The 21887-nt window shown below is 42.5% G+C and overlaps 1 protein-coding gene across 2 annotated transcripts in view; it reads left to right on the forward strand.

The window, feature by feature from the left end:
* LOC138758770 (TLE family member 5-like) overlaps window positions 1–21887 on the forward strand; it is a 104474-nt gene that overhangs the window by 69573 nt on the left and 13014 nt on the right. For both annotated transcript variants that reach the window (XM_069928141.1, XM_069928140.1), the window contains exons 5-6: window positions 21403–21465; window positions 21677–21751. In XM_069928141.1, coding sequence (XP_069784242.1) covers window positions 21403–21465; window positions 21677–21751 — 138 coding nt within the window. The remainder of the gene's footprint in view (window positions 1–21402; window positions 21466–21676; window positions 21752–21887) is intronic.

Here is a 21887-nt window from a genome sequence, read left to right on the forward strand (position 1 = left end):
GCACATGCTCTGTTAACACTGCTGCCATTAGGAAAGAGGAACAGATACCACAAGACTCACACCACCGGGTTCAGGAATAGCTGCTACACCTCCACCAGCAGACTCCAACAATAAACTCAATCAGGAACTCTTAAGGACTCCTTGTGCACTTTATTGATTTTCTTTTGTTCTCTCTGTATTGCAGACAGTTTGTTTACATTTGTTATCTGTTTACAGTTCTTTTGTTTACATGTTTACACTGTGTATAGTTTTTTTTGCACTGCCAATCGGTGGTAATTGTCCCCGGCCCACATGAGAAAGGAATCTCAAGGTTGTATGTGATTTCATGTATGTATTCTGACAATAATAAATCAGAAATCTGAATATCTTCCTCTTAAATATCCTCCATTGATCTGGTTTGATAAAATTAGGATTAGTTCATCTCTGACTCCATGATGCATTTGGTTTAATTTTGGAATTCTCGGAGGTAGGATGGTTAAAGCATTTTCTCGCCCATCATAACTGATATCAAATATTTCATGACAAGTCATTTAAAAGTTGCTTGATTGATAATGTTTGGAATATATGTGGGCCAAATCAACCACTATGATTATTTCTTTATTCCTCGTGCACAAGAAAGACTCTTGATGTATTTGAGTTGGAGATTGAAGAGAAATTTAAAAACAAACTTCTGGTCAAGAAGCATTTGTGGAGGCAGAAGCATGATTGACTTTCCCATCAAGACCAGGTGTCAGGATGGGAGTGTGGGTGGAAGGAGTGAGGTGGGTGTGTGGTGACGGGTGGAAACAGGCAAGGAAACCAAAGGGTGGGTTGAATTGGATGGGAGAAAGGAAGAGGGAAAATAGCCACAGAAGCTGCAAGGTGATTAGTTGAACCAGATAAGGGAGTGGTGATGGAATCAGTGAGAAGGGAGGATAGAAAATAAGGGAGTGGTGATGGAATCAGTGAGAAGGGAGGATAGAAAATGTAGGCCAAGGGCAAAAAGCCAGGTGGGTGGGTGATGAGCAGATGGAAATGGAAAAGGTGATTAAAGTGCTGAGAATCTTGGACCTGCAAGAGTGGGAAAGGAGCACAGGATGCAGCTTCCCTGAATGTGGAGAATGCAGTGGAGAAGATCCAACAAAAGTTCCTTCACCATCTCCCAAGCCACCAACCGGGGACCTTGGCAGAACTTGTTACCCATAATCTATCATCTCTCCTTTTGTATCAGGTTCCATTTACCAATTTCCTGCCTCTTTCTGTACCTTCCCCATTCCCCACCCATACCCTGTTTCCATCTATCATCAACCAACCTCTGTCTTAATTCTCCCAACCATTCCTGTCTCTATCTGTTCATCATTCCACCTATCACCTCCCAGCCTCTATCTCATCATTTCCAATCCCCCATTGCTCCTCTCTCAACTCTACATACTGGCCACCTTCCCTCTCCATTCTGTCTGAGGCCAAACCTCATCCTGAAACATTGGTCACCCCTTTGTCTACACGGATGCTGCTTGGACTCCGATTTCTTCCAGCAACTTGTTTTTCAGATTCCAGCATCTTCAGCCTTTAGTTTCCAGTGGAGAAGGAGTAATTGAAAAAAACGATCAAAAGCAAAGAAGGACATCTTGGGGTGGCCACCAAGGGCAAGAGTGGTGTTGGGACCAGACTTCAGTGAAGATTGAGTTGTCCAGTAAGTTGCTAATCAATACAATTCATTAGTGCAGGATGGAGGGTGAGAATACAATTTGTTGCCTTGGACACAGGTGACATGAAATTTTTAACACATTGCATGACCATTGACTCTGCCATCTCCACAAGCCCTGTTACCACAGTTTCTATCACCAAAGCAGCACTGAGTGCTCCTTCACCACCTCTCCTCCATTCAGATTTGTTGTTCAGAGTACGTACATGATATCACCGACAACCCTGAAATTCTTTTTCCTGTGGCTCAGGTAGAATTAATTGATAGAGTAAAAAACCGTGCTCATTGAACACATGTAAACACATAAAGGAATGTAAACTGTGCAGAACAGAGAGGGGGGAAAAAAATCAATAAAGTTCCTGATTGAGTTTGCTGTTGAGTCTGATGGTGGAGGGGTAGCAGCTGTATCTTAACCTGGAGGTGCAACGTGGTAGATGCTTAATTTGTCTGTTACATTCATTGTCAGTCTCCATGTCCATAACACTGTCGAGGGAGGCACTAGACAGTATCACTGGTGTTCAGGGACTGAAGTTCGCACAGGAAGTAATGGTAGTTTTGTTGGATGAGGGATGTCCCAGTTCACCCATGCCTGAAAGACAGCTATTCATGTGAGCATTGGGACAACAGCACAATGATAGAAGAGTAGCTTCTATCAATGAATGACAGCAGAGAGACAGAACTGGGCTTTTGTCAGCACTTGTGCAGAAGTAACCCAATTCAAAAGAAATATTACATGCATTTTTTTTATATCCTCTTACATTTAATACAAACCATTTGTTAGAGCTAGATTAATAGCTTTGAATCTCAAGTGCTTACTGGAACTATCACTGCCAATCTGGATCAGTCTGCTCACTTAAATGGTGTATGCTTAATGACGAGATCAAACAAATGTTTTGTTCAACGTGTGGGTTTCTCATTCATGGACTTTCACAGCAATGCAACTTTTTCCAGACTGGTATACAAAGTCTAATTATAAATGTGGAACTATTAACCTTTTATACACAGAAATTGAATTTCTGTTTTACATATTTTTAAGACTCTGATAGTGTTGGATGATTGAGGTCAGAGGAGGCTGTCTTTCATTCTTGCACTGTGTGGATTGAGGATGACTTCCACTCTTGTTTACTGTGTTCAGGGGTGACATGCAAGGCCACTGGAATGACAGGCTCCTGCATAATTGAGACAGATTTCTACATATGTGAGTGGTAGTTTGAGAGGAATACTGTTCCTGCATTTACACCAGGCTTCTGTTTGCTTCTGATACATGGACGATGTTCTCAACACCATCCTGATTGGCTGGAGATTTCCAGGAGTTCCAGTTGTTGCATTTTCTTAAGGCAGCTTTCTGCACATCCATGAATCATTTCCATTGTTCTGTCCAATTGTAATCGCTTCCCGAGCTCTGGGAGTTGTTGCTGGATCAGACCACATCTCTGCAATGGAGATGACCTCAGTAAGTATATTTTAAAACCAGGTTGGATAGATTTCTACAGAGTTAAGGAATTGAGGGATGTGGGGAAAAGGCAGGTAGGTGGAGATGAGCCTATTGCCAGATCAGCCACGATCACATTGAATGATGGAGCAGGGTTGAGGGGCCGGATGGCCAACTCCTGTTTCTCATGTTTTTATATTCTTATGTACTCATGTTTGAGTTGACTTGGGAGCACCTCTTTGGCGACTGGGAGGTGGGTATTGAAGACTCCCTGTCAGACAGGAGGGAGACTTCTCATGTTCATGAACAGATTTTCCCCTTGAAGATTGTCATGCTTATAGCACTTTTCCCTCTTCCCAAAGAAGGACAATGTGGATTTGTGAGTGAAGGTCTTCAAAGTTCAAATTTATTGTCTAGAGTACATACATGACAAATGACTCCACGATATTTACATGTACATGTTATTACGATTATCATTCTTTGCATCACAGAGATAATCCCATTAGTTAACCCTTGTTTTCCTCCCCCACCTCTCACCATTTACTGAAGCATTGTTCATACTTGCTTTCTTGCTGTGGGATGTTGCTACTAGGGATTTGCACAGTTTCCTGTCTGCGTCAGCGATACCCTCGTCGACCTACTGAAGGTTCATCTTCTCCCCTCTTCTTCCAGATCCAGCAGGTGACGCACCATGAAATTCTTTTTAGATTGTAAATTTCCCATTCTGGCTGTGGTAGTGTCCTCCCTGCTACAATGTCTGAATCCTGGGTCACGGGCTGACGGTGTCATCAGCCCACCCCAAGCTAGCCGCTTGGCAAAGGCGGTACATATTATGATGCGAGGAAAAGCTCTCCGCTCCACCACTGACCAAGCCTGGAGAAGGGCCTTAGAGCTGTTCACGGAAGCAACGTAAGGGGCGGAGAACCCCTGCCTTTACAGTAGCGTTTTTTTAAAAACTCGATTAAAGGGCCTAATGATAATCAGGAGAGAAGTTGATGAGCACCTGCAAGAGGATGTTGCAGAGAATCAGTTTAAAATAAAGGAACAGGAAATGGACCAAATAATTATTTCTCTGAGGAGGAAGAACCTTTAGGCAGAGTGGCCTTCTGAGAGGGAAAAGGAGGAATGACTTTTTCACCTCTCATTCATTCCCTCTTGAATGAGAGGGAGAAAAGATAGGAGGCCAGCACTCTGCAGGATCCAGCCTTTTTATTGCTGATCTTTCCTGAAGAACCAGCTTCAGGGATTCCTTCAGAACAGCTTCTGATACTCTCACAACTGCCCTATAATGGTGGTAGTCTGTAGGATGGTACAGCCTGTGAAATGGATCTCAATCTGCATGCACAAATAAATCAAAAATTGGTACATCTCCAACTGGGCAAGAGATTTCATTTTCAAATGAAAGAGAATTTGCATTTATATAGTATGTTTATAACCTGTTTCAAAGTGCTTCACAGTCAGTGAATTACTTCTGAAGTACAGTCACAGATGTAATGTTGGGAAACGGCAACTAATTTGCACTCCGTGAGATCCCAAAACAGCAATGTGATCAACAAAAGAAATTAAACTTTTTATGATGGTACTTGAGGGTTTAATGTTACCCAAGGCATATGGATACATCACCTGTTCAAAGGTGGATAGCAACGAGGTCTTTTTCTCTCAAGTGAAAGATGGAGCCAATGCAAAGAAGATGCCCCTTTTTTTGGGTCCCCCCCATCCCCCATCCCCAAGGACTCCGCTGAAAGTTTATGGGCCCCCATTCTTGTGAGACAGTTTTTCTCCCCCCATACTCCTTTGAGCGAAGGAGGATGAAAGGTGGCTTAATAGATGTCTACTAGATTCTGAGAGGCATAGGTAAGGAAGACGGTCAGTGCCTTTTTCCCAGGGTGGGATTAACAAACATCAGAGGACATCTGTACAAAGGGAAAGGAGGAAAGTTGAGAGGGGTGTTTTTTTTTTTTGCCACAGAGTTGTGGGTGTCTAGAATACCCTGCCGGGGTGCTGGTGGATGCTGGAACTTTCAGGGCATTTAAGAGACTCTTAGCAGGCACATGGATGAAAGAAAGATGGAGAGTTACAAATTAAAAAGGGTTTAGCTTTTTTTGGTAGGAATATGTAGGTTGGCACGCTATCGAGGGAAGTTAAGACTCTGACTTCCTTAGCAGGTCAAAGAAAATAGCTGAACCTTAGTCAGTATGGTGCTCTTATGTTCTATGTTTTCTCCTACCAACTACATCAATATTTGCATGAGGTGAAAAGAAAAGGCTTTTACTTCAATGTGCTGTGAGCCCCCCCCTCCGAGTGTAGGACCTCTGTTGAGAAGGGTTGCTGTTGAGCATAGTTCAATAGGGCTGGACTTCAAACCATAGGCATCTGATTTAGAATTGGCCACAGCTGGTAGGTCCAACCCTCTAGAATCCATCCTGACATCTGCATTGGGTGAGTGCACTCTCATTGGCACTGTAGGTTTCCTCTGTGTGCTCTGCTTCTCCTCCCACTTTCAAAGGAAGTGCAGGATTGGAAGTGAATTGGCCGCTGTAACTTGTGTAGGTGAATGCTACAATCTGGGTGGGATTGGGGACTTTGGAACAATGTGGGATTTGTGTGGTGTTAACATGATGCAGTAATTTTCTTTTGTTCTCTCTGTATTGCACAGTCAGTTTGTTTACATTTGTTATCTGTTTATTTGTTTACATGGTTGCACAGTGTACAGTTTGCACTACCAATTAGTGGTAATTCTATGGTGCCTGCAGGAAAAAGGGTTGGATGTGATGTCAGGTATGTTCTCCGACAATAAATCTGATAACAGTGAAAAACGCATAAATGCTGAGGTGCTCAGCAGGTCTTACAGTGTCCATAAAGATATATAACCAGTGCTTGGTGTCTGAGCCCTTCTACAAGCTTGGTGTGAGGGCCTGGTGGGCCAAAGACCCTCTTTCTATGCTGAGAAATGCACATGGTCATGCTTCCCCCAAAAAAAGTCACTCCTAAGAAGACAACCCCAATTGATTAGACTACTCTCTCATCCTAGCGAATTTCCTTTGGACTGCCTCCAGTGTTATTGCATCAGTGAGGGGACTGAAGCCAAGTTGTCTTGTGACCGATGAGAAGATTGCTTGCTGCTTCATGTTGCCGTCTCCACACATCTTGGTTATTGATTATATAATGGAAGGGTAATTGGCTTTGTCCTTTAGGTGTCTGAGATTAAAGAGATTTTGGTTTCCAAGCAAGCTAAACAGATCATTCTACAAAGCCAGAGTTGGGCTGATATTTTCTTGGAATGGGTCACAGACTAGCTGTGATCTCTTTGAATGACAGAGCTCACTTAAGGAACTGAAGTGCCTACTTGGCGAGTCATTGAGAAATAAACTTTGTGTACCTGCCGATATAAAGCCTTTGATTTCCATAGGATTGCTTTTGCTTGCATTGTCTTGGTCTATATTCTGCTTTGAGTCTGCAAAGTGAACATGTCATCACGACTGATTTTGTTTGATTACTGCTTTTGGAAGGGTTGTCTTGTTGAAGAGTCAAGCTGCTTCCATAGCTCCCTCTCTCGTGTGTGGCTCGAAACATCATATTTTGATGGGTGTTCAGATTTATTGTCAGAGTGACATCACGTACAACCCTGAGGTTATTTTGTTCTGCAGGTGATGCAGAATTACCACTTTTTGGCTGAGTAAAAACTGTACACAGCATGTACACAAATAAAGAACTGTAAACTGATAAATTTAAACAAACTGCAAATCAGAGAGAGTTTTAAAAATCATGAAAGTTCTCAAGTAAGAGTCCATAAATAATTGAGTTTGTTGTTGTTGAGCCTGTTGGTGGAGAGGTAGCAGCTGTTCCTGAACCTAATGGTGCAAGTCTTGTGACATCTATAACTCTTTCCTGATGGTAGCAGTGAGAACAGAGTATGTGCTGGGTGGTGTGGATCCTTGACGATTGTTGCTGCTTTCTGACGGCAGCATTCCCTGTAGATGTTCTCGATTGTGGGAAGGGCTTTGCCTGTGATGTCCTGGGCTGTGTCCACTACCTTTTGCAGGGCTTTATATTCAGGGGTATTGGTCTCCCCAGACCAGAAAGTGATGTAGCCAGTCAGCGCACTTTCCACCACACCTCTGTAGAAATTTGCCAGGGTTTCTGGTGTCAAACCAAACCTCCACAAACTCCTGAGGAAGTAGTGGTGCGGACATGCTTTCTTTGCAATGCCATTAGTGTGTGGTGTCCTCAAAAGATCCTCTAAGATAGTGACTCCCAAGAAATTAAGTTTGCTCTACCTCTGATTTTTCCCTCCCAATGATCACTGGATTGTAAACCTCTGGCTTTCCCTTCCTGGTCAACAATCAGCTCCTTTGTTTTGGTGACATTCAGTGCAAGGTTGTTGTTGGTGCACCATTCAGCCAAGTTTTCAATTCCATCCTCTATGCTGACTCATCCCCTTCCTTTATACTATCCACTACCGTGGTGTCATCAGTAAATTTGTAGATGGTGTTATTCTCGAACCTATCACTGCCTCCAGGCAGATCATAAATTTTACGCCAGGTTTGATTTCTCAACTTTCAAACAATCTTCAATGGCCAAAGGCTCTGCTAATACAATGGACATTGGTGAATTTCATGCTCAGAAGTGGGTTCCAAGATCTTAGAAGTAGTGGATGTTTCCAGGATTTTGTTGTTACCTCTTATTCTCAGAGGGCTATGTTGTAGACAAGAGGCCAGGTTGGTAGAAGACCTTGGTTTTGTGGACACCGTAAAAGTCCCATTCTCTGTGTGCTTTAGTGGTCATGGCTTGGAGCTCAGCTTCTAACAAACCCCATGTGAGTGACATCCAAGAACTGAATTGATGATGACCTTGGTTCTGGGGAGGAGAGATACAAGTTGATAGTTTCCCATTTGCCCAGTAGAATATCTCTAATTATACCATATGCTGGACTACCTTCTTTCTTATTGCACAATTTGGGGACCATTTGGCCTATCAAATCCATGCTAGCTGCCAGAAGTGCATCCTCATCAGTTACACTTCCCTTTTCTTGAGCAGCAGCAAAGTTCAAAGACCCACACCACCCAGCACAGGCTCTATTCTCGCTGCTGCCACCAGGAAAGAGGTATAGACTTGCACAACCAGGTTCAAGGACAGCTGCTACCCCTCCACCATCAGACTCCTCAACAACAAACTCAATCATTTAAGGACTCTTACTTGAGAACTTTAATGATTCGTTTTATTCTCTCTGCATTGCACAGTTTGTTTACATTTGTTATTGGTTTGCAAACTCAATCGGGTTCATTTAAGGATTCTTACTTGTCCACTTCATTGATTTTTTTCTCTCTACATTGCACAGTCAGTTTGTTTACTTTTCTTTATTTACATGTTAATGATGAGTACAGTATAAACTCCCGTATAAACCATGGATCTGAACACACATATGAAAGGCGCAAGTAGCATTTGTGCAAATGCAAATAGTCCGAAGGATGAGCAACTCCATTTATGTGGAGATGCAGGAAAATTGGTTTCATTTTCAGAAGAATAAAGTTAAATCCGATGTGGGGAAAATCTGCTTCCAGTCATAATGCGGTTAGCTTAACGGTTAGTGCAATGCTATTAATGTGCCAGCAGTTCGGGTTCAAATCTGGCACTCACTGTCAGGAGTTCATACATTTGCACCATATCTGCAAGAGTTGCCTCTGGGGCTTCGGTTTCCTTGCACCCTTCAAAGCGTATGGGGTTGGAGGTTAATTTGTGTGTAATTAGGCAGCACGGTTTTAAATGGCCAGAATTGCCTTCTCTACCGTGCTGTGAGTTTTTTTTAAAGTCAGTATAGTAGAAAGAAATTAATTTAAGGCACCCAAGGAAAAAAAACTGGGTTAAACTAGTGTTTGACTAATTAGGGCTTTCAAAGAACACAGCACTAAGTTAATGACTATTGATGGTCAGACCTTTGGATTCAGTCTAGCTGATAACAATTGACTGCAAGTTGAAAGACTCAGATGCCGGAGAAACACAGGAGACTGCAAATGCTGGAATCTGCTGGAGGAACTTGGCGGGTCAAGCAGCATCCGTGAGAGAAAGAAAACAATGGGATTCTGAGCTGGAACTCTTCAGTTTAAGCTCAGTGTTGACCACTCAAATACTCTGTGAGTTGGTTCCTGTCAGTGAGGGGCAATTTTTGTTTTTATTTCTTACTTTTTAAATTCTTTGCCAAAACAAAAACCTGTGTAACCCAGATGGTCCATTTGGAGTGGAGCAGAGTCAGAGCTTTGTTGACCAAGGCCTTGCCAGACAACCTCTGTGCCTGGAGACTTTTCCAGGATGTTCACCCAGGGATCTTTCATTTCCCAGGCTTCAGTTAACTTGCACACAATTCCCTAATGTGCATCAGTTCCAACCAATTGGCTGCAGACCTAACATTGGAAGTGTACATGCAAATTTTAGGCTCCATTCCAGAACCCCAGAGAATTTTAATAAGTTGCTTGACATTCTAGATCAAATCTGGATAACTCCCAGATTGGCAATGCGATCAGAGCAGGAACCAAGTAATCCAAATGGGATTAACTGGCGTCTAGTTAATATTTTTTTATGGGATTGTACTCTGTAATACATCCCAACTGCAACTGATGGAACACGGGCATTTTGAGTCTATTTTCATCCTGCACCAACTCTATCCCTCCAACCCCAAGGGCTCAATGCAGAAAAATCAGAACACACTGTGAAGCTAAGTGGTTTTGCTGACGTAAGTGTGCTCTAACACTATTAAACGAAAACCAGCCTAGAGAGATTAAAACAAATGAGCTGAAGGCCAGTGCAGTCAAGCCTACTTCAATAATGCTCTGTCTATAGCCCCAGGGGCTCATCTGTGTGAGGCAGTGAAAAGCTGAGTTTGAAAAGGAAACTTGATTGCTACCCTGATGTGTTAGCAGGTCTTGCCTGCAGCCACAACAGGGTTTTTTTTATTAGCCTTGGCACCTCAGCAAAACTCGATGCAAACATGAAGGAGCAGGAATGTGCCAACAGCATAAGATGAAGTGAGAAGAGACTTGTTCAGAGTCTCAGTCTGAATTCAAGAAGGAAAGCAATTAGGGTTACTGCAATAGATCCAATAACCTTCTGCTAAGCAAGAGGCAATTGGAGTTGTGTGCTTTCTCTTTACGAATGAGGAGAAGCCAAAGCACTCTTGTATCCCGGGAATTATCCAGTTTCTTTTTCGGGCAAAAGTGGCCATTAGCAAAAGATAGGAAAATCTCGCCAAGTCCAAGGAGGTCCAGCTGGAGTGGAGCGCAGTTCCGGATATTCTGGTTTCTTGCATGGACCGGTAGCGACCATTCCCTGGGCTAGTGCTTGCGGGATGAAATGGAATAAAACATCGGAAAGTCGACGGTCGTGCGCTTTAGTCGAGAAAAAATAAAGCCTTTTTTTTAATGGGGAGAAAATTTAAACGACCCAGTTGCAAAGGGGCCTGGAAGCCCTCGTGCAGGATCGCCTGAAGGTAGGTGAAGAGGGCAAATAGAATGCTGGCATTCACTTCAAGATGAATAGAGAACAAGAGCAGGGATGTTGAGGTTCCATAAGGCATTGGTGAGACCTCCCTTGGACGGTTGTGAGTAGTTTTGGGCTCCTCATTTAAGAAGCTACATGCTGAAGTTGGAGATGGTTCAAAGGAGGTTCACTAGGATGATTCTAGGAATGAAGGGGGTATCTTAGGAGGAGGAGGAGGGTTTGACAGCTCTTGGCCTCTATTCATTGGAATTTAGGAGAATATGGTGGGGGGGGGGGGGGAAATCTCATTGCAATGTTTCAAATGTTGGAAGGTGTGGACAGAGAGGATGTTGAAAGGTTGTTTCCCATGCTGGGAGAGTAGGACAAGAGGGCACAACTTCAGGATTGAAGGGTGTCCACTCAGGACTGAGATTTGCCGAGGGTCGTAAATCTGTGGAATTTGTTGTCACAGACTGTTGTGGAGGCCAGGACATTGGATGTATTTAAGGCAGAGATTGATAGCATCTTGTTTAGCCATAGCCAGGGTATCAAAGGTTATGAGGAGAAGGCCAGGGAGTGGGAAAAAGGATCTCCTCATGATTGAATGGTTGGGCAGACTCGATGGGCTGAATGGCCTATTTGTGCTCCTGTGTCTTATGGTCACTTGGACTGAGTCCAGCTGCTTGTGAAACTGTACTCCACGATCAACCAGCAAGACTAACAGGCAGAGTGGGGGAGGTGGTTGTGAGTAGCAGTCATTGGTGCTAATTGGAAGGGTAAATGAATATAGTCTGTGGGATTTTCTAGTTTGTAAGTTAGAAAGTACTCACATTTATAACAGTTGCTAGGCAGCTTTCCCCTGGTTTGAAAGACCCTTCATGCTTGGTTTGTTGTCACATGCTGAACACAATGCAAGTACACTCCAGGGAGTAAGGGCAATATTGACCTTCGATCTGGGCTGCAGTATTAAAAGCCTCCTCAAACTGTCAGTGGTGTTGTCACTGAGAGGCCTTGGCCTCCAGAGTCTGCCATGTACTCCCTTTATATATTCATAAAAGAAAAACACCCAGTGGTGCTCGAAATGGCTGTCAATAGTGCTGGCAATCAGTTCCTTCAAATTTAGGAATTGGGGCCAATGAATTGAGACGGCAAAAAAAAGAATCTGTATTTTTCCACGCGGAGGGGGGTGTAGAGGGAAGAAGAGATGTGTGCCCATTTATTCCAGGGGTCGAATGCACGAGCAAATGTTCGCGCCAGTCTATCACCCCTCATGATTAATCGTTTACAAGAAGGCTGTAATCATTACATCCTTACTGCCTATCGTGGAAGATCAATGAGATTTAGTAAAGCATATTATCACTGAGGGAACTGCTAATTCAATCAGGTCCTGATGCCCTGGCTACAGCAGCAATTCAGAGCCTGTCTGCAAAATAAGTGGTGCGATTAGCAAAGCAATTTGCGGTCTCTGCTCTCGTTGTCCTGGCAACTGTGGTCAGATCGGTCCAGTTTCCAAGTATCTAAATAAAATTAAGACGCTTCAACAAATAACTGTCTTCAGGCCATTATTCCGATCTCTTAATCTGCCTGTAATCTCTGCTCTTTGTTCTGCTTGCTCTGTTATTAGCAAGCAGCTCGTGGAAGTCGAGCATTAACCCTTGGAGTGCTGCATTCCTGTTTCAACCATTCGTGTTCTTTTCCCAATTAAATGCTGATTTAGAACATGCCAGTGAAGTGGAACTGTTCTGTTGATGCAGGCGCAACAAGTCAACCAGGATTTGGTGGGTGGGGAATGTGGGTGTTGCAAGCATCTGGTCATGATTCTCCATCTGTTATGAGCGGCAAGTGGGTACCAAGGCTCAGCCAAACTTTTCCTGCTTGGCAGCATCTGATGCATCTCGGCAGAGTTTGTTACATGAGTTGCCCTTGAGAGGAAGGAGGCAAACTCAGCCCAGTGGCAACTTTCCTGCATCTCTCAAAGATGCTCTGCCAAAAGGGAATGGACAAGCACCAGGGCTGGTGATTAGCATGAACTCCATTGATTTATCGAGGCAGAAACAATCTGCTGGGGAAACTCCACAAGCTGAGAAGCATCAGTAGGAGAAAAAGAATTGTCGAGGTTTCAGACTGGAATCCCTTATCGACACTGAAGGGTTTTGTCCTGTGTGTCTCCAAACCATTCCATCATGTAAAATGGAAGAAGGGCTCAGGCCCGAAGCAGCAGTAATATATCTTCACCTACTATGGACGCTGCAAGTTTCTCCAGCATTAGTTCTTTACTATATTCACAGTGTCTGCAGACTTTTGTGTTTCCCTCAACAAACCCATACTTCATTTTGATTGGTTCCAGATGATTAGGCTTCAGTAACTCACCGGGAAATTAATTCCAAGTTCTTCACCAAATGACAAGTACAAGAACATGGGAACAGGAGTGTTCCATTCAGCCCTTTGTGCCTGTCTATTATATAATATATTTGGCCGATTAATGCCCTTCAGGCAAAGAAATCAACTGTTTTAAATTTATACAGCACAGTTACAAGCCCTTCCGGCCCACGAGCCAGTGCCACCCAAATACTCCACTTAACCTACAACCCTACATACTTTGGAGGGTGGGAGGAAACTAAAGTCCCCTGAGGAAGCCCATGCAGACGTGGGAAGAAGGTACAACTCCTTACAGATAGCGCCAGATTTGAATTTTGGTCACTGGCACTGTAATTGCTGCCACACTAACCATGTTGCCCTAAATTTTAGTCCACTTCAAGTGATTGAAAGATAGATGATGGTGTTATGTAATTTTAAATGAATATCTGTCAGCCTCGGTTTTCATTTCCACCCCTGGAGATTTTTACATTTAAGGAGGTTCCAGATTTCATGATGAATAGAAACTAGAATGGGCCATTTGCCCCTTGATGCATGTTCTGCCACTTAGATTATTTTCCCTCAGTTCCACTTTTCCAGCTCTCTCAATATGCGTTCCATCATCACTCTACTGAGCTGTCCCACCAGAGGAGATGGATTTGCTGTCCCTAAATATTTCACTGGATCCCCATCAGCTCTAACCTAATGCGTGTCACCTCATAATGTAACTTTTTAATCCCCTTCTCCTAGTTCTTGCCTTTTATTCTGGGGAGGTCGATTAAAGTCATTTATGAATTTAGATTTGAAACAAACCTGTCTTGCTATAATCTTAATTAGTCCCTTGTAACTTCAATTCCAGGATTAAATTTGATCTATACCAGTCAATGGGGAATACTTTCCCTCTGGAGGGTCTGCATCCTCTCCATGCACTTTTGGAGTTTCTGTGCTTTGGAACTCTTATGTGGAGTTGGCTGGAATTGCTGTGTTTAGGATAAAACAACAGAAACAAAAGGTTAGATTCCAGGTTATTTTCGGTCATTTCCAGTGCCCTCTCCGGTGAATCAGATCAATGTCACAGAAAAATTTCTCACCTGTGTTTTAACATCTCAATCATCACCTAATGGTTTGATCCTTCACTCGCTCCTGAACACCAAGAAGAGACTGGGTTGAAATTTCACAAGTCTTTACCACAAGATCTTCCCCAACTTGTCAACTCTGTGAACTGGAAGGGAAAGAGCAACAGCCTCATAGAAATGCTGCCACTGTAAGTTTCTTCCCAAGTCTTACTCATCCTGACATGGAACGAGTCATGTATCCTTAAAGTTAAACACAGAAGTCTGCAGACACCGTGATTGAAATGAAATCACAAAGCTGGAGAACCTCAGCGGGTCAAACGGTGTATAGCAAAGACAAAGATACATAACCAACGTTTCAGGCTTGAGCCCTTCACCAAGGTATGATGATCACTTAGCCCTAATCTTCCCTGTACAAAATCCCAAAATGCTCTCCCTCTTCACTCCTCCAACCACAGCAGCTTGCCACCATCTTCTCTGGGACATGTGTGCATGAATAATAATTAATGCCCTTGTAATGACACTGAGTTCACAAATGAATAATCATCTCAATTAATTCGCTTCCTTCCAGAAACAGAAATTATGTAGCACAGAAGGAGGACATGCAACCTGTCAAGCCTGAGACCGTTGTGGAGATGGAATTAGCCAATTAGTGCCACTCCCGTTTCTGCATAGCCTTGCATTTTATTTTTGTCTCAAGTATTTATCCAGTTCCCTTTTAGTTGTTACTCAATTTGCATCCAACATGTTCTCAGGCAGCACATTTCAAATAGTAACCCACTGCGTGCAGCCGCTTGTCAGTTAGGTTAGCTTCTGCTTCTCTGAAACCCTTGGGGGATTTACTATGCAAAAAGACATATTAGTATGTCATTTTTTTTAAAAAGAACACTTGTTTTGGATTATTTTTGATTAGAATCTGTTCTTCCTTGTCATGAACTTAATTTTGAAATGGCACACTAACAATATTTCAACGGATTCTTTGCATTTTGCTTTTGCAATCTGAGTACAAAAAAAATTTAAAAATAAAATCACGTGTTCTAATCTTGGAGAAAAATTGGGAAAATAAGAGAACAGAGATCTGGTTGATAATTAATTTATTGATACAGCACAGTAGCAGGTCCTTCCTACCCACGACCTCTTGTCACCCCAATACCCCAATTAACCTACAACTTCTGTACATTTTGAAGGGTGCAAGGATTTCCCAGAGGAAATCATTGTGGACGCTAGAGAACGTTCAAACTCCTTGCAGAGACAAAGCAAACTGGCAACGGGAAAAGATTTGGCATGCTAATACTTGCTTATGGTAGATCATCCATTGGCAAAGGGTGGGGTAGAAGTTCTTCATTGGTCAGCTTATTCGAATGCCTTAAAAACCAAATCTGTGAAGTAGAAAATAAAGGTTATTTTATGTTTGTGATGGGAAGCGATGAACCAAAGTTTCTAAAGCAATTCAGAATAGAGAAAATTAATCTACGAAGAATCGTTTGTGGTGCAATGGGATATTTTAGTGGTGTAGAAAAGTGTGTCTGACTCTCGATGCACAAGTCATCCAAACAAAGTCTGAAACTCTGTTTAAAATATTGGTGAGGACCAAGTCCTGGAGTTGACAATAAACTGATACCCAGTATCACTGAATCATAATGTAAAATCACGTTAAAAATTAAATGGAAGTGAGCTTTTAAAGTTTTTATATACATCTCATACTTTAATTTCTTATAAAGAACATCCTGTACAACATGGAAATCATGATGTTGTATCCAGTTTGTTGTTGACTGGGAGCATGAACATTTTTATAATTTAAGTGGTCTGCTGTATAAATGTCAGTTGTATTCCTCAAATATGTTTTAAGTTGAGTTCCCCTTTTAATTGTTTTAAACTTTGAGTTTTACTTTTAATGCAACTTAAAATGTTTTTTTTTTCTGGGTCTTAGTAATTGGAAAGCCAATGGCCTTGGAAAGTCAATGGAGAATTGATGGCATCTCCTCACATTTGTAACTTGCAAGCATGGCAACAAACTTACTCCAACGGAGAGTAGATCATTGTATCTGACGTTTCATTGGCTTGGAGAATGTGATGCACAAGATCTTTTGCATCCACTGTCAGAATTTTGGTACACGTACATAGTATTTGGGTGTATGACAGTAAACATGTTATTATATATGCAGGTAGAATTGAATATAACACCATGTGCAACATTCAGAAAAGCATTGGATGCTTGTCTGTTGCAATGTGGTCAAAGTCATAGAATGGAGGTATAAATTTACTGGTCATGCATTTCCTAGTTTTCAGGCATCACTAAAAATGCAATCTTTACCCACACCAAAGTTCCACAACCAATTTAGATGACAATGATCGATGTGTTTGCAAATACTTTAACTGGTAGATAGCTTCTCCCAGTCTCCACCTCGCACGATGCTCGACAGACATGGCTGGCTGTACAGTCACCCAGTACTTGGCATTGCTCTAACCCATGTGGTTTTCAGTGTGCCCTGTCGACTTTAGATTTTGAACTTGATCATATGGCTTGTGGTCTTTCTAATTTGTTTGAGCATCATTTGAAAGACGAGACCAGTCAAACTAGGGAAATCTAGATAATGAAAGATTTCAATGAGGTAAATTGGAGATGATTCTCATCTCATAACCAAAGACCATCTGGAAAATCTGATGCGTCGAAGACCACCACACTGAGTGACTGAATGGATAGAAGATGAGATTTTTCTGGTTGAAATTTGATTTACAGAGAGAGGGAATGATAGCTGGGTACAACATCAATTAATTATTGTTAAGATAATTGGGAATGGTTTACCTGTAGTCAGTGAAACAAGTTGAAGGTTTCTTGTATCCCTTTTGAGTAGCCGTTTAAGATTGTGACAAAGTCAAAATAGCTTCATTTCTGACATCAATTCAGAATAAATGAATGGTTTCTTGTGGTTTGACTACCAGGCAGTGTTTTTGGCATTTAAAAAAAAAAAATGAAATATGGTAAGAGGCTGATTTTGTTTTTAATCGAAGAGGGAATCGCACAGTTGTAGTTGCACAATGCTATGGAAGAAGAATCTTTTAGAAAATTCCAGTTTCTTGCGAGCAACTTCATTAATAATATAGAAGCATCAATTAGTCTGCCGTCCTAATTTATTTCCTTGCTGATCACAGCAGAATTCTAAAGTGGACTGACTTTAATAAACTGCGCTGTATTCTCCAAAGACCTGGACCTGTGTGTGTGTGTGTGTGTGTGTGTGTGTGTGAGAGAGTGAGTGAATATGTTCTCAACCAGCTGTGCCTTGAGCCACACTTGCACATTGATGTCTAATACATTTGATCACCTGCATCAGTTTGTTTGTTTTAAATTAAACTTCCCACCTTTTCTGTGGGTGGGAGAGAAAATTATTTGATGTTTATTGCATTTCAGAGGAGTTTTGCTTTTGCTTTGGTTTATATCAGCCATTCTGAATCGGTTTTTGGCTGTGGTCCTCCTTTCCCTGTGAAGCAGTCAAGTTTTGATTTCTTCTCTAATTTTCTCCTACTGACTACATAAAAATATTTATATTGCGTGAGGTGAAAAGAAAACAAGGCTTTTACTTAAATGTGTTGTGGCGCCCCCAGAGGGGACATAGGGCTCGCATTCAGAATGGCTGGTCTAGAGTATGGTTCTGTGACCTGCTGTTAACCACTGATAATATGGCTTGTCATGATAAATCTGTATGGTTTATGTTATATTTCTCTTGTTAGATCTTGCATTTCACAGCTTCGTTATTGAATTGTAGGTGTGGCAATACAGGTATTGGATGAACCTGGATATATTTCTTCTTGCTTGAGGGATCAAGGGACATTGAGGTGGAGGGTAGAAGTTGGAGCAGGGGACTGAGGTGGATTGATTGGCTGTGTTGAATGGTGGAATAGGGTCGATTGGAAGATTCCTGTTTCCACATTTCTCCGTTTGTAAACAAGATGTTTCTGCATAACTGGGTGGAGCACACATTTTAGATCTTCTTGTTCTCGAGGAATTTATTTTTCTGCTTTGATTTCCCTGCCCACTTAATAGCAGCAGATTGTTTGTTTGCAATTAATTCTATCATTGGTCAACAACTCCATGATGTATTTGGAGAGTTGGTCCCTTCTTTGGAAATGCTTCAAGTCATTCCGAGCCCATGGGTAGCATCAATGTGTGGAATAAACATCCATGAGAGAGGCCCAGATCAATGAATTGGATCTTCTGGTTGACTACTAGCTCCAGCCTTGTGGGATTTATTTTCAGTGGAATCTTTGATTTTCTGATCTGACATTTATTTTAGGTAATGAATGGTTATATTTTGGTGTCTTTGTGAAGGTCCAGAGGTGTTTTTTGTCAAATAATGTAATTGAATACTGCAGCTAAAATCATGGTTTAAAAAGGCTTAGTTTAATATTTTCTTGCTGTTTATTTGCTTGGCATTGCTAGAATTTGAGTGAATTGTACCGTCCTGCAGAGTTTGGGTCACATCAATTTGAGCTGCTAAAAAAATTCCCAACTGCACAATTATCTGAATAGATTTTGTCCTTTCCAATATGGTTTGTCCCTGGAGAGCGCTTTGTAAAAGATCTAGCAGTAGGGTGAAGTACTGGTGTTTAAAGCTCTGCCAGGAGCTCTGGGAGCAATTTGTGATGAGATTTTCAGAGATGCACACAGGATGTACATGAGGAAAACATTTAGTGGGTTAGACTTGCCTTTTTTCTTCTCAATGTATACCTTTTGACTGTAGCCCCTTTTACACTTGCAGCCCACTAAATCGGCCGCTCAGTGTCCTGGGATAGGAATGGCGTTTTTGCTGTTCACACTTGACCACTCTTCAATGGGGCACTGCATGTGTTCGCACTTGCAAGGAGCCATCTCCGGGGTTAGTTCTGTTCTACCGGTGATGTTTTAATGCATCGAGCGATGGTGGACCTGCCCTAAATCTTGATCAAAGTATTATGATCTCATATTTGAACAAAATTAATCATGCCTAATTATAAGATTATTATGCTTTACGTACAGCACCGTATGATCCCTTTAGCCCCTGTTGTTGTGTGGACCTAGATAAACCTTTATAAGGGACCGTGGAACAATGCTAACAATAAACAGCAATAGTGGACAATTTTTAAACATCGTGGGGAAGTTGGTAGCGCTATAGTGCAAATACCATGGAAAAAGGTGATGCCAGACCTTCCCTCCCAAAATGCTGAGCAGCAGAGAAACTACTCCATGAGTGCTCCATGCATACAACCCCTTCTCTGCCGCACGGCATTCTAGAGGCAGGTCCGCCATCATTTTTTCCCCACAGTCTTTATAAATTGTGCACTATAGCGCTACCAACTTTCCCACGCTGTTTTTAAAAAAAAAAATGTCCACTATTGATATTTAAAGCCATTTATTTCCTCTCTCCACTGCAAAGTTTATATCCTCATTTTAATCTTCCTTCACGTTCCTGCACTCGTGCAAAATCTTGGTTCATTTCTGTCGTAGAATGCAGTTGCCCATTTACACTTGCCTGATGGTGTTGAGACGATTTTCATTCCACACTGGACCTGTTTAGGCCGATTGTGACCACTTGTAAGTTTGAAAGGGGCTATGTGTTTCCGATACAGAGTTTCAAAACGACTGCATCAGATGATATAAAATTCCTACTGCTCTTCACACTACTGGGTTATTCCTGTTAAGTTTGTGCTGGAGTTTAGTGGGAGATTTGACCTGGACTTTTTTTTTAATTAACTAGCCTATATTCCCCTTTTGCCCAAATGATTATACATCCAGGTCTGGAGCCTATGTATTACCCCTTCTAATGTTCAGGAGAGCATCTAATTCTGCATGCTTTGGGCAGGATGGAATGGGGTTCTCTGTGGGTGGATAAACCTTGCTCATGCTTCCAACTGTAAAATCCTAGTTCTGTATAATACTGTGGGTAGTGTGAAGCAATATATGCAGAGTGAAACACGATTGAAGTTGAAACACAACAATGGAGAAACAGGTCAAATAGTGCACTTTATATGTCAAAGATAACCAAGATTTCAGGCTTGAGCCCTTCATCAAGGTATGAGCAAAATCTAGGTAGGCGCCCAAACAGAATGGTGGGGGTGTGGAGAGGGAAGTTTGGGCAGGGAGGTTTGTGGAGGAGGGAGGAGCACAGGCTGACAGATGGGCGATAATGGGTGGATAAGGGAGGGAAGGCTCACAAGCAAACGGGAAAAGGGGATGACTCTGTGAATGGAGAGGGAAAGGGGTGGAGAGCTGGAGGATAGAAGACAGAGAGATGAGGATGAGAGGGAGAATAGGCTAGCAGAAACTGGAGAAGTCGCTGTTGATGCCATCCAGTTTGGAGAGGGCCCAGATGAAAAATTAGTTGCTGCTCCTCCAATTTACGGGTGGCCTTGGTTTGAAAGTGCTTGAGTCCATGGACAGACATGTCAGCATGGGAATGGGGTACAGAATTGACATGGGTGGCCACTAGGAGATCCCGGTGATTGATGCGGGTGGAGCAAGGGTGCTCAGCAAAGTGATCTCCCAGTCTGCGTCCAGTCCTCCGATGTAGAGGAGGCTACGTCTGGAGTGCCGGACACAGTAGATGACTCTCACAGATTCACAAGTGAAGCATTGCTTCTCTTGGAAGGACTGTTTGGGGGCCCAAATGGTGGTGAGGGAGAAGGTGTGGGTGCTAGTGTGTCCTGCGGCCTCAGGGCCAGGTGCCGAGGAGGTGATTAATGGAGAGGGATGAGTAGATGGATGGGGGTGTCACAGAGGGAGTGGTCCCTATGGAAGGTGGAGAGGGGAGGAGAGCGGAAGATGTCTAGTTGTGGGATCATGTTGAAGGTGATGGAAATTATGGAGTAATTTATTGGATGTTTTTCAAAAAATATGTTGGATGCAGAGGCTGTTGGGGTGGTAGGTGAGGATAAGGGGAATCCTGGTTTTGTTGTATCTGTGGGCAGGGGAGGCCAGGGCAGATGAGCAGGAAATGGAGATGCAGGAAAGGGCTGAGTTGATGGTGGTGGAGTTGAAGTTTGACAGCTCTCTATCTTGGTACTTTTAAATGGTTTGCTAGTTGATCCATGCTACATATGGGTTACAAGGTCATCTTGCTGTTGTAGTGAACCACTTGCTGCTCTCTCTTGTGTACTCTCTCTCTGTTCATCGTAACGTTTCCTTATGTCATGTCATTTTATATCTGAAGATGTAATGGAAGCTTCTTTTGATGTGCTTCCTGCTATTAAGGCTATCGCTGGAGTTGATGTATTACTTCTCGCCTGGCGGGAACTTTATTGGGGTAGAGCAGAACACTTCATTTTTCTTTAATCTACAAGTTGTGACTTGTTACAAAAGTCAATTGGTGTGCAACATAAAAGTGAAAGCTGAATATTTCCTTTTTCTGTTGTAGGCTGAAATTGTCAAAAGATTGAATGGAATCTGTGCTCAAGTCATCCCTTTCTTATCTCAGGAGGTAACTACGTCTTAATTCTGACTGTTTGACTGACTGTTAAAATGGCAACATCAATAAAGATCCATCAGTGATGTGGAGCTCGAGTTCAGTTTTGAGTGCCTGAATGTTATAAAATGCTGACTGGTAACTCGCTCTCTCTGTGAGTAAAAAAAAAGGCCATGTTTTGACAGTCTGCGGCCCGATCACATTTCTGCCTTTGTGTTTTTTGCAGCATCAACAGCAAGTGGTTCAGGCTATAGAGCGTGCGAAGCAGGTGACTGCCCCAGAGCTTAATACTGTCATCAGGGTATGTCTGCTTCATTCATCCGCACAAACTCCCTCATGTATGTATGCTTCTTATGGACAACTTGTGCATCCACTCACACTCCCTGCACCCTTAGCTACATTCCACCTGTATTTCAGAAGTTGGATGCAACACCACA

This window comes from Narcine bancroftii, chromosome 3 (genome assembly GCF_036971445.1).
Source record: "Narcine bancroftii isolate sNarBan1 chromosome 3, sNarBan1.hap1, whole genome shotgun sequence".
NCBI lineage: Eukaryota > Metazoa > Chordata > Chondrichthyes > Torpediniformes > Narcinidae > Narcine > Narcine bancroftii.